Source organism: Bidens hawaiensis, unplaced genomic scaffold (genome assembly GCF_021521415.1).
Source record: "Bidens hawaiensis isolate Kalapana, Puna unplaced genomic scaffold, B.hawaiensis_p1.1 tig00040583_1, whole genome shotgun sequence".
Lineage (NCBI taxonomy): Eukaryota > Viridiplantae > Streptophyta > Magnoliopsida > Asterales > Asteraceae > Bidens > Bidens hawaiensis.
In genome coordinates this window covers 58,110-70,895 of record NW_027497161.1, presented here as the reverse complement: position 1 = coordinate 70,895, position 12,786 = coordinate 58,110, and the positions used below count along the sequence as shown (strand labels likewise).

The 12,786-nt window shown below is 34.7% G+C and overlaps 1 protein-coding gene across 1 annotated transcript; it reads left to right on the top strand.

The window, feature by feature from the left end:
* The first annotated feature begins 4,162 nt into the window (after positions 1-4,162).
* On the top strand, positions 4,163-6,696 carry LOC143592178 (uncharacterized). Its single transcript, XM_077072152.1, has 3 exons — positions 4,163-4,205; positions 4,248-6,210; positions 6,597-6,696. Exons 1-3 carry the CDS (start codon positions 4,163-4,165, stop codon positions 6,694-6,696), a joined length of 2,106 nt encoding a protein of 701 aa, XP_076928267.1.
* The last annotated feature ends 6,090 nt before the right edge of the window (positions 6,697-12,786 follow it).

The following is a 12,786-nucleotide window of genomic DNA, read 5'->3' as shown; positions in this document are numbered from 1 at the left end:
CAAGTCATACATGTCCTAATGGACCATATTGGGCCTTGAAATCTATAATGGCCTATTATGCATATAATTTTAAATTGTGTCTTAAGAGGTATAACCCGCCTAACCCGTCGATATACATTAAACATAGGGGTGGCAAATGGGTTGGGTTGGGTCGAAACGGGTTATGGGTCGGAACGGGTTATGGGTCAAAACGGGCCAGGTCGGAACGGGTCAATCAAAAAAAGGGTTGTTATGTTTCGGGTCGGAACGGGTCAGGGTCAAAAGGTTCGGGTCATTACGGGTCCGGGTCAAAATGGGTCAAGGTCGGAACGGGTCAAAACAGGTTTCGGGCCGTTTTTTATTTTAACGAGGACAACGGAAGAAATGTTTTAGTTCTTTACTTTTTCCTTTTTTTATTTATATTTTGACTTATGATTTTTTTATTATTATTTTTGAATATTTTTTAAAATTGTGTCTTAAGAGGCATAACTCGCCTAACCCGTCGATATACATTAAACATAGGGGTGGCAAATGGGTTGGGTTGGGTTGGGTCGAAACGGTTTATGGGTCTGAACGGGTTAGGGTCGAAACGGGTCAGGGTCGGAACGGCTCAATTAAAAAAAGGGTTGATATGGTTCGTGTCGGAACGGGTCAGGGTCAAAAGGTTCGGGACATAACGGGTCCGGGTCAAAATGGGTCAAGGTCGTAACGGGTAAAATGGGTTTCGGGTCGTTTTTTTAACAATATGACATCGGAGGAATTGTTTTAGTTTTTTTACTTTTTCTGTTTTTTATTTATATTTTGACTTATGATTTTATTATTATTATTTTTTAATATTTTTTTAAATTGTGTCTTAAGAGGTACAACTCGCCTAACCCGTCGATATACAATAAACATAGGGGTGACAAATGGGTTGGGTTGGGTCGAAACGGGTTATGGGTCGGACCGAGTTAGGGTTGAAACGGGTCAGGGTCGGAACGGGTCAATTAAAATAAATGTCGTTATGGTTCGGATCGGAACGGGTCAGGGTCTAAAGGTTCGGGTCATAACGGGCCCGAGTCAAGGTCGGAACGGGTCTAAACGGGTTTTGGGTCGTTAAAAACGAAAAAAGTAAAAAAAAAAAAAAAAAAAAAAAAAACTACAACGTTTTCTCCTGTTTCAACGTTCAGCATAAAAAAATTGAGAAATGAGCCTAAACCGAAACCCAACTCGTCGAGTACAAACATTCGTGTTGGCTCGTTTAAGCAATTTTCAGTTCGTTTCAGCACTTAACAGCTCGTTTTTATAGCAAACAGCATGTTAAACAGCTCGTTTCAGCGAGTTTTCAGTTTGTTTCAGCACTTAACAGCTCGTTTTTATAGCAAACAACATGTTAAACAGCTTATTTCAGTGAGTTTTCAGTTCGTGTAAGAACTTAACAGCTCGTTTTTACATCAAACAACATGTTAAACAGCTCGTTTTAGTGATTTTTCAGTTCGTTTCAGCACTTAACAGCTCGTTTTTATAGAAAACAGCATGTTAAACAGCTCATTTCAGCGATTTTTCAGTCCGTTTCAGCACTTAACAGCTCGTTTAAGCACTTAACAGATCGTTTCAACGCGTTTTAACCAATTTTGTAGCAATAAAAAATCCGCAGTTCAGCTCGTTTTTGCCCGTTTCAGCAGGTTACATAACCAATACTTCAAAACGTTTTGTGTTTTCAATCCAGAAAACAAGTATAGGCAAATGTTTAGTGTTTTCAAAACCAGTATGCAAGTATGTCCGTATTTTCAATCCAAAACCTGGTGTCGCGTGTAATAGAGTTTTCTCAAAACCAAATAAATGCATTTGACTCGCTAACTGTTACCTAGTACAAGTGTTTTAAGTTATGGGAATATGTTCAACAACACATGACTCTAAGACTCACGTATGAACTCACACACAAACACAAACTTGACCCGACAAATCGTTGTTGATAATAAGTAATGTCAACGGTACCAAAGTCCTTAAATGTATCCACACATCATATCATGGCAAAGCAACCATATATTCATCATACAACTTAACTTATGATCATTCAGTTCACGAGACAGATTCTGGCATGTACAAACTGATTTTATTCACAAAGAAAAGATTAAGGATAAATTCTACATGTAACATCCTATTTTGTGGATAAAAATAATATATTTGGAATATATATTTCAAATATTAATAAACGAGTAAGTAACAGGTAAAAATGACTCATTGAGATATGAAATGTTTGAGCGTTCGTTGTAATCGAATATTGTTTAAAACAAAATATAAAGTATAATAAAATATATTATTAATAATAAGTAAAACAAGTAATAATTATATATGTGTGTGTACGTATGATGATGTAATAATAATAACAATAATAATAATAATGTAAGAAAATAATAGGATAATATTGAAATGAATTGTAAGCTTAACGATGAAGTAAGGATGTGGATGCCAGATCATATTCAAGATATTTATCATATTATCCTAAGAATAAAAAAAAGGAATCTTATCGGAAACTTTCTTAACAAGAAAGTAAGTTTTTGAGTGTGTATATATATGAGCTCTAGCCATATGAAAGTTGAATAAAACCTCACCAAACTATTTAAATTAAACGAGCAGAGGGGAATAAGTTTTAAGCAAGGAAAAGAATAGGTGCACTATACCTGTCCCCCTTAATTTAAATACGCAAAATGATTCAAAAAGGTTAAGAGCTATATACATATATATTTTGAGCAAACAATCAAGGAGTTATAGTGTATTTAGAGAAAGTCTCGACAACAATAATTAACGCGGTCAAGTTAGTAATACCAAAAGGTAAGTACACGGACCATAATCATGTTATTTTTACAAGCGTTTTATATATGTTTATTTTGATGTGCATATATATGATTATTTAAGAAATGATTGTGGGTCCAAGTATGTGAATTAATGTGTGGCTTAAAAAGAGGCTATAGTTTTGAAATAAATACGGTGGTATGCCTCTAATAAAAATATGGGTTACGAGTCCCGAGGGTTTCGGTAGTTGAAACTCCAAAATTTTAATATTATATATAAAAGATTTCGGGAGTTGAAATCTCAAGGGGTTCGGGTGTTGAACCCCAAATATAAAAGGGAAGTTAATAACCCTCATGGGTTAAAATTGAGCTAATAAGGAATTCGGGTGTTGAATTCCCAAAGAATAAAGAGGAGTAAAATTAAGGATTTCAGGTGCTTAAATCCCAAGGAATTTGGGTGTTGAATTCCCAAAGAATATTGTCGAGTAAATACATAAGGATTTCGGGTGTTGAAATCTCAAGGAATTTGGGTGTTAAATTCCAAATAAAATAAAACATATTTTTATAAGATGGTGTACTTAGCGAAAGCTAATAAAAATATGTTTTAAAATGTTTTCAGTAAAAGCAACCACAGATGGTTAAAGCTTCATGGACGGGACTGGACTGACATGAGAACCATACTCTCGTGTTTAATAGTTTGTATAATAAAGTTTGTTTTAAACATATATGTTTTCTTGTATAATATATATTTTTATAAAACAAAACGTCACCACGAGTGACAGATTTTGAATGTAAACTGGGACCTACTCTGATATATTTTATGAAACTATTATTTAAAAATAAAAAAAATGTAGGGTGTTTCAAGTTGGTATCAGAGCACGGTTCGAGAGATTTAAGTATTCAAGATAAATACTTAGACTTGAACCATAAGTGCTCTTGATAAATAAACGAGATGGTTCAGTCCAGAAGCGGTCCATGGAAGCTACAAAGAGGAGTTTTGTATGGGTGCATAAATGAAATTAAAAGAGAAAATATGTGAAAACTGAAATTTGTATGTTTAAAAGACAATATAGTAGTTGGGAGATCAAGATGAGTATAATATATTTCTTTCATACCTGGCCAGTATGGGAGTAAATGTATCATACTGTCATAAATTCTCAATAATTATATTGTATTGGAAACAACAAAGAGTAAGTGGGGAAAAATAAATATGCATGAAATGATGTGTGTATTTATATTTATTGCATCATATGTGCATATGCGGTGCTTTGTGTTTTATGGCCTTAGATAAATTGTTAGATTTAACAATAGATTGAGGAATATAAAGGCCTTAGATAAAGTACCTTAGAAGGGATAAGATTATGGAATGGAAATAATAATAAATAAATTATTCGTCACAGTAAAAAAATATGACGGAGGAAGAAGAAACTATTGTACACGGTGATGGAAGCCGTAATGTAGAAAAACATGTACATAATGCTTCATAAAGATTAGCGTCTTCACCTCATAAAGACAATGCTATAAAAATTGTACCTGATGAAATTCGCAAGCAAATTGCTATTGAGGTGGGGAAATCATTCGAAGCCAATATTCCATTTCTTTTAGCCGAAATGCAAAATTCTATAGGAATTATGCTGGAAGAAAATCTGAAAAAGAATGAATTGATTATGGAAAAGCCTCTCGAGAACGTGGGAGCGACACCAAGAGTGGAGGTACAAATGCAACGATGTGCGTACGGAAAGTTCATGGCTTGTAAACCGTTACAATCTAAGGGAGAAATAGATCCGTTGGTTAGCCAGATGTGGATAACACCCATGGAAACTATTTTTGACACGTGTCACTGCGACGCGGCTGATGAAGTGATCTGCGCAACAAACCAGTTTGTTGAACGAGCTAAAGACTGGTGGGATATGGTCAAAAAGGAAAAAGGTAGGGGAACGATAAGAAATATGTCTTGGGAAGAATTCAAACCAATCTTCCTAAAACATTTTATTCCACGTGTTGCAATTGATCGTATCACCGAAGAACTTCTTCATATGCGTCAAGGCAATGAAACGGTGGACGAAATATTTGGAATTTTCTATGATATAGCAAAGTTTTGCCCTTCTCTTTTCACTAGTGAAGAAGCGTGGATGACTCGTTTCCATCTTATCCTTAAAACGGAAATAAGAGAATTTATTTCTCCATCAAAGTGTGGAAGTCTCGAGGAGCTTCTTAATTGGGCTCGTGAACGAGAAGTGGAGCTAAAAAGACAAGTTGAAAGAGATGGTAAGCGAAAGCTAGATGTTGTAATTCCTTCAGCACCTGCAAAGAAAGCGAAAATTTTTAAGCCTACAAAAGTACCTAGCTTTAAGAAGGAATCCGGTACTTGCCAGTTCTGTGGAAAGAGGCATTTCGGGGAATGTCGTTATAAGAATCCAACTTGTTATAAGTGTGGGAGACTTGGGCATACGGCACCAGAGTGTACTAGTCCAGTGAACTTATGTTATAACTGCTATAGACCGGGCCATATGAGAAATTATTGTCCAGAATTGAGGGCAAGGAATGGAAATGCAACAGAGGGATCGAGAAGTGCAGAGAACGTGAAGAAGTTAGAATCTCAAAAACCCCGAGGCAGGGCTTTTCAAATCATCGTAGAGGAGGCGAAGGTTATTCCTGATGTCGTAACAGGTACCTTTATCGTAAACTCCCTCCCTGCCTATGTTTTATTTGCATCTGGAGCTAGTAGATCCTTCGTATCCAAAACTTTTGCTTGCCATAGTTCTTTTAGTAGAAGTAAATTAATAAATTCATTAGACGTCGAAATCGCTAGTGATAAGAGCTTTGTCGTCTCCGAAGTATGTCGAAATTGTAAAATAATTATTCAAGGAGAAAAATATTCTATAGACTTAATTCCTATTACACTAAGGGAATTTGATGTCATTATTGGGATGGACTGGTTATCCCAACATCAGGCGTCTATAGTTTGTAATAGAAAGATTGTTAAATTTCTGTCACCGACTGGAAGACAAGTTTATGTTTATGGAGAACGAAAGAATGATATTATAATATGCTCAATGGCAAAGATGAGGAATTATATGAAGCATGGTCATCAGACGTTTCTCGCCTATGTGATTGATACAAAAGAAAAGGGAAAGGAACTTGATCAAGTCCCTGTTGTTAATGAATTTCCTGACGTTTTTCTTGATGAGTTTCCGGGAGTTTCACAGGAAAGGGAAGTCGAGTTTAAAATTGATCTAGTTCCAAAAGCTAAACCAGTGGCTAAATCGCCATATCGTTTGGCACCAAACGAGATGAAGGAGCTGATGTCTCAACTCCAAGATCTGTTGGATAAAGGCTTTATTCGCCCAAGTGTTTCACCTTGGGGCGCACCTATTTTGTTCGTTAAAAAGAAAGACGATAGCATGCAGATGTGCATTGATTACCTTGAATTGAATAAATTGACCATAAAGAATAGGTATTCTTTGCCTAGAATTGATGATCTTTTTGATCAACTGCAAGGTGCTAGTTGGTTCTCAAAGATCGATCTAAGGTCGGGGTATCATCAAGTAAAGGTACGAGAAGAAGATGTACCTAAGACGGCTTTTCGTACTCGTTATGGGCATTATGAATTCGTTGTAATGCCATTCGGCTTAACGAATGCCCCAACAGTTTTCATGGATCTTATGAATCAAGTATGTAAGCCAATGCTTGATCGTTCCGTCATTGTGTTCATCGATGATATTCTCATTTATTCCCTAACTGAAAAAGATCATGCTCAACATCTTCGCGAGGCTCTTGATACCTTAAGAAGAGAAAAGCTATATGCAAAGTTTTCTAAATGTGCATTCTGGCTTTGATAAGTTCAATTCTTGGGTCACGTAGTGAACGAGGAGGGTATCTTAGTGGATCCCGCCAAGATAGAGTCTATTACGCAATGGTCTCCTCTAAAGACCCCAACTGAAGTCAGAAGTTTTTTAGGTTTAGCCGGTTATTATCGGCGTTTCATTCAGATTTTTTTAAAAATAGCCTCCCGGTTAACAAAGCTAACTCGAAAGAATTCCAAATTTGAATGGAACTCGGAAAATGGAAAGCCGTTTTAAATCTTGAAAGAAAATCTAACTAGAGCTCCGATACTAGCTTTACCGGAAGGAACAGAGGACTTTATTGTTTATTCTGACGCCTCACGTGTTGGATTGGGTTGTGTTCTTATGCAAAGAGGAAAAGTGATAGCATATGCTTCACGACAATTGAAGTCACATGAAGAAAACTACCCGACCCATGTTCTCGAATTAGTAGCAGTAGTATTTGCGCTAAAGATCTGGAGGCACTAGTTATATGGAACAAAATGCACTATCTATACTGATCATAAAAGTCTGAAGTATTTCTTTGATCAGAAAGAGCTGAACATGAGACAACGTCGATGGTTGGAATTAGTCAAAGATTATGACTTTGAAATTCTCTACCGCCCAGGTAAATCCAACGTTGTGGCTGATGCCCTGAGTCGAAAAGAGAATTATTCTCCGATTAAGGTACAATCATATAAACTGATTGTAAATTTGGACTTATTTGACCAAATTAAAACTGCGCAAAAGGAAGCACTAAAAGAAGAAAAATTAAAGCGCGAAAGAATTGTTGGTCAAGTCCGACATTTGGAGGAAAATGACAAAGGAGTTAAGATTCGTTTTGGACGAATTTGGATTCCTAAGTCTTGTTCAATTAAAACGATTATTCTAGATGAGGCACATAAATCAAGGTATTCAATTCATCCAGGTGCTACCAAAATGTACAATGACTTGAAGAAAAATTATTGGTGGCCTGGTATGAAATGAGATATTGTTAAATATGTGGAAAGGTGTTTGACTTGTTTTCAAGTTAAGCCTGAAAACCAGAAACCATATGGAAAGATGCAACCACTAGAGATTCCATTATGGAAGTGGGAACACATTATGATGGATTTAATAAAGAAACTTCCAAAAACAGCAAAAGGACATGATACGATATGGGTAGTTGTCGATCGTTTGACAAAAAGTTCACACTTTGTACCTATTCATGAAAAATATACTTCAGAACGAATGGCAGAAGTATATATTAATGAGGTGGTGTCAAGGCACGGAGTGCCAGTATCTATCGTATCTGATAGAGACACTCGTTTTACTTCAAGATTTTCGAGAAAATTTCAGGAGGAAATGGGCACCAAATTATTAATCAGTACGGCATATCATCCTCAGACCGAAGGACAAAGTGAAAGAATAATTCAAACTCTCAAGGATATGCTTCGTGCTTGTATTATTGATTTTTGTGGTAGTTGGGACAAGTATTTTCCCCTGGGAGAGTTATCTTACAATAATAGTTACCATTCAAGCATTGGGATGCACCCATTTGAAAGGCTTTTTGGTAGAAAATGTCGCACTCCAGTGTGTTGGGGAGAAGTTGGTCAAAGAGAACTCGCAAACAAAGAAGTGGTAAACGCAACGAACGAAAAGATTGATAAAATTAGAGCACATTTGAAAGCGGCTAAGGATCGACAAAAGTCGTATGCTGATAAACGGAGACACCCAATTGAATTTCAAGTAGGAGACTATGTTATGTTAAAAGTCTCTCCATGGAAAGGAGTGATTCGTTTCCGTAAACGTGGTAAGCTAAGTCCACGATTCATTGGTCCATTTAAGATAATTGCTCGTGTGGGGCAAGTGGCCTATCGACTTGATTTACCTGAAGAACTAAACAGAATCCATAACACATTTCATGTGTCATATTTAAGAAAATGTTTGGTTGATGAAACGGCATGTGTGCCAATAGATGACATTGAAGTGGATGATAAGCTTAACTATATAGAAAAGCCAGTAGCGATTCTTGATCGTAAAGTTAAGCAACTTAGAAATAAAGATATAAGCCAAGTGAAAGTACAATGGAAACATCGGCGAGGTTCGGATACCACATGGGAAGCCGAAGATGAAATGAGAAAGTACTACCCTGAATTATTCAAGGTATAAACAGGTTTCGGGGACGAAACCTAATTAAGTGGGGGAGATTTGTAACATCCTATTTTGTGGATAAAACTAAATTATTTGGAATATATATATTTCAAATATTAATAAACGAGTAAGTAACGGGAAAAAACGACTCATTGAGATATGAAGTGTTTGAGCGTTCGTTGTAATCGAATATTGTTTAAAATAAAATATAATGTATAATAAAATGTATTATTAATAATAAGTAAAACAAGTAATAATTAAATATATATATATGTGTGTGTGTACGTATAATGATGTAATAATAATAATAATAATAATGTAAGAAAATAATAGGATAATATTGAAATGAATTGTAAGCTTAACTATGAAGTAAGGATATGGATGCCAGATCATATTCAAGATATTTATCATATTATCCTAAGATAAAAAAAAAGGAATCTTATTGGAAACTTTCTTAACAAGAAAGCAAGTTTTTGAGTATGTATATATATGAGCTCTAGCCATATGAAAGTTGAATAAAACCTCACCAAACTATTTAAATTAAACGAGCAGAGGGAAATAAGTTTTAAGCAAGTAAAAGAATAGGTGCACTATACCTGTCCCCCTTAATTTAAATACGCAAACGGATTCAAAAAGGTTAAGAGCTATATACATATATATTTTGAGCAAACAATCAAGGAGTTATAGTGTATTTAGAGAAAGTCTCGACAACAATAATTAACGCGGTCAAGTTAGTAATACCAAAAGGTAAGTACACGGACCATAATCATGTTATTTTTACAAGCGTTTTATATATGTTTATTTTGATGTGCATATATATGATTATTTGAGAAATGATTGTGGGTCCAAGTATGTGAATTAATGTGTGGCTTAAAAAGAGGCTATAGTTTTGAAATAAATACGGTGGTATGCCTCTAATAAAAATATGTGTTACGAGTCCCGAGGGTTTCAGTAGTTGAAACTCCAAAATTTTAATATTATATATAAAAGATTTCGGGAGTTGAAATCTCAAGGGGTTCGGGTGTTGAACCCCAAATATAAAAGGGAAGTTAATAACCCTCATGGGTTAAAAATGAGCTCATAAGGAATTCGGGTGTTGAATTCCCAAAGAATAAAGAGGAGTAAAATTAAGGATTTTGGGTGTTGAAATCCCAAGGAATTCGGGTGTTGAAATCCCAAGGAATTTGGGTATTGAATTCCCAAAGAATATTGTGGAGTAAATATATAAGGATTTCGGGTGATCTCAAGGAATTTGGGTGTTAAATACCAAATAAAAATAAAACATAGTTTTATAAGATGGTGTACTTACTTAGCGAAAGCTAATAAAAATATGTTTTAAAATGTTTTCAGGAAAAACACCCACAGATGGTTGAAGTTTCATGGACGGGACTGGACTGACAAGAGAACCATACTCTCGTGTTTAATAGTTTGTATAATAAAGTTTGTTTTAAACATATATGTTTTCTTGTATAATATATATTTTTATAAAACAAAACGTCACCACGAGTGACAGGTTTTGAATGTAAATTGGGACCTACTCTGATATATTTTATGAAACTATTATTTAAAGATAAAAAAAAATTAGGGTGTTTCACTACAGAATTTACCACGTTAGGATATATGAATCAGGTTTCTCAAACAATTTTTTTTATATTTTTCTCATGCATTGAAAACTCACAATAATTCAACCATTACAGATAGGTACTAACAGTTCAGCAGATTGCGCAACAAAAATTAATTTAATGGTTCTATAAACTCATTAAACCAAATTGTGTAAGACCAATTGGGTTATCTTTTAAACTCATAATACTAAGTTTCAGAAGTAGAATCAACTCGTTTGGGTTTGTCATTAGGGAGTTATGGTGTCCGAAAAATGGACCAGAATATAACTCTTCGAATCATCTTTGACACATGTTTTTGTAAAATCATAAAAGGTATTCAACACTCATCCAAAAATTACAAAATTTACCTTTCTGGAAACTAGACTCAGAATACTATATCCTAAAATCAAGAATCGATCAATAATCATTGTTTAACATTGAGTTACAAACCAATCAATAAACGGGAACGAATCTGTCATCCAACTGTTCTCAACAAAACTCAAACCCTAACATGTTTATGACATCTCTAGGGTTCTAATTAATCATGTTAAAAACCCCCCGTTAGATCTGATCGCGGGATGGTTGATGAAGTTTGGAGCAAGAAGCAAAGTGTTGAAGAAAAGTAATGAGCTTCAATCGATGTTTATGGATTAGGTTTTTAATTGGGAGGAGGTGAAGGTGATGGTCACATGAAGCATAAATTGTGGCCATTAACTAATAATAGTCACATTTGTTGTTTTTCTATCACTATTAGCTTTCACACATCAAATATTATAAGTGACTATCAAATACTGATTTATGGTCACATAAACACGTAAGCGTGACCATATATATTAACTTTTAGCCACATATGAAATAATTAAAATGTGACCATTAAATGTTAATAGTCACGCGTTTTGTTTTAATGTCATCGTTAGCTTTAAGTCACACATAAAAGCATATAAGTGGCTAACAAACAATGTTATATGGTCACATTGACCCGTAAGTGTGACAATATGTATTAACATTCAGCCACATCATTGAAACCTATTGTGGTCGTAGATCACATTCGGTCACACTTTTCTAACTGTGGCTAGTATTGTCATATTTTTTTTGTTAAAGTGTGGCTAAAGGTTTTGACCAGCTGTGTACAGGTATGCTTTTTAGTCACACGACCAAACATGTGTGGCTAAAGCTCCGAACATGTGTGACTAAGGTTCAGAACATGTGTGTTTTTGTCACATGACCCAAGCATGTGTGGCTAAAAGTTCTAGCAGATGTGTTTTTATGTCACACAAATAAAAGTTGTGTGGCTGAAACTATGATTGGTAACCTTTAGCCACACATTTAATTTGAAGTGTGGCAAATCGATTTCAGCACATGTGTGGCTAAAACCCTTTTTTCACGTAGTGAATAAGCGACTAGTGTTCTTATACTATATAAAAATCTCTTGAGATGTTTTAGCACATGTCTCTAAGGGTATTGTTTTAAATGCTTTAGGCAATTTATCTCCTCAATGATATACATGCAAATGTAATATACAACTGTCACAGACAATTATACTATGATAACATTCATAAGTCCTTCTGAGATTGTGAGGCCAATAAAACATGTAAGGTTGTCACATCCGCTAAAGGGAATATGTATCCTCATAATCAACTGTTGGGAGAAATAACTATTGTGTTACAGTCGTGCCATACATTGCAAAATTTCATTATTTATGTTTATTTTTATTTTGAAAACAACCATTTATAACCTACTGATTTGACGTCTGTGGGTTTCGAACTACAGGTCTGAAAATGTTTTGCTTGTCATATTCAATTCAGCCTTTTAGGCATCCTGCCAATTTAGGTTGCCATCTTTGTATATATATTCTTACAGAGTTTTAGATATTTAATATATTCTCATCGATTACATCTGTTGCAATAGCGTATGAAAATACTTCATTATACACTTGTTTAACTTTGGTTCCATATTATACATAATTTGTAGAGATCTCATATTGATGCATCTTCTGGAACTTCATACATTATATCAGGCTCTTCTAGGATGTTTACCTCTTCTGGTGTCTTATTATTTACTTCTAGAAATATAACCAACTTGCCGAAAATGGCTACCGAAAAACACACATTGGAAAACACTATGAAAAAACACAATGAAAAAAACAACGTATAAAACACAATGAAAAAAACACTATGAAAATAAAAACAAAATTACAAAAACATAATGAAAAACACAATTAAATAACACAATGTAAAAAACACAATGCAAAAAACAATATGAAAAAATAAAACACAATTGTGTAACACAATAAAACACAATTTTGGTAAAACACAATTTGTAAAAACCCACGATTTTTTTTTATATAACAATATGGTACTCATATAAAAGATAAAAAAACCTATAGCATTTACCCCCACCCCACCCACACACAACCATTATATCATGAGTAACCGCTTATATGGTTTTGCATGTAGCCTTTTCTAATTTACACCA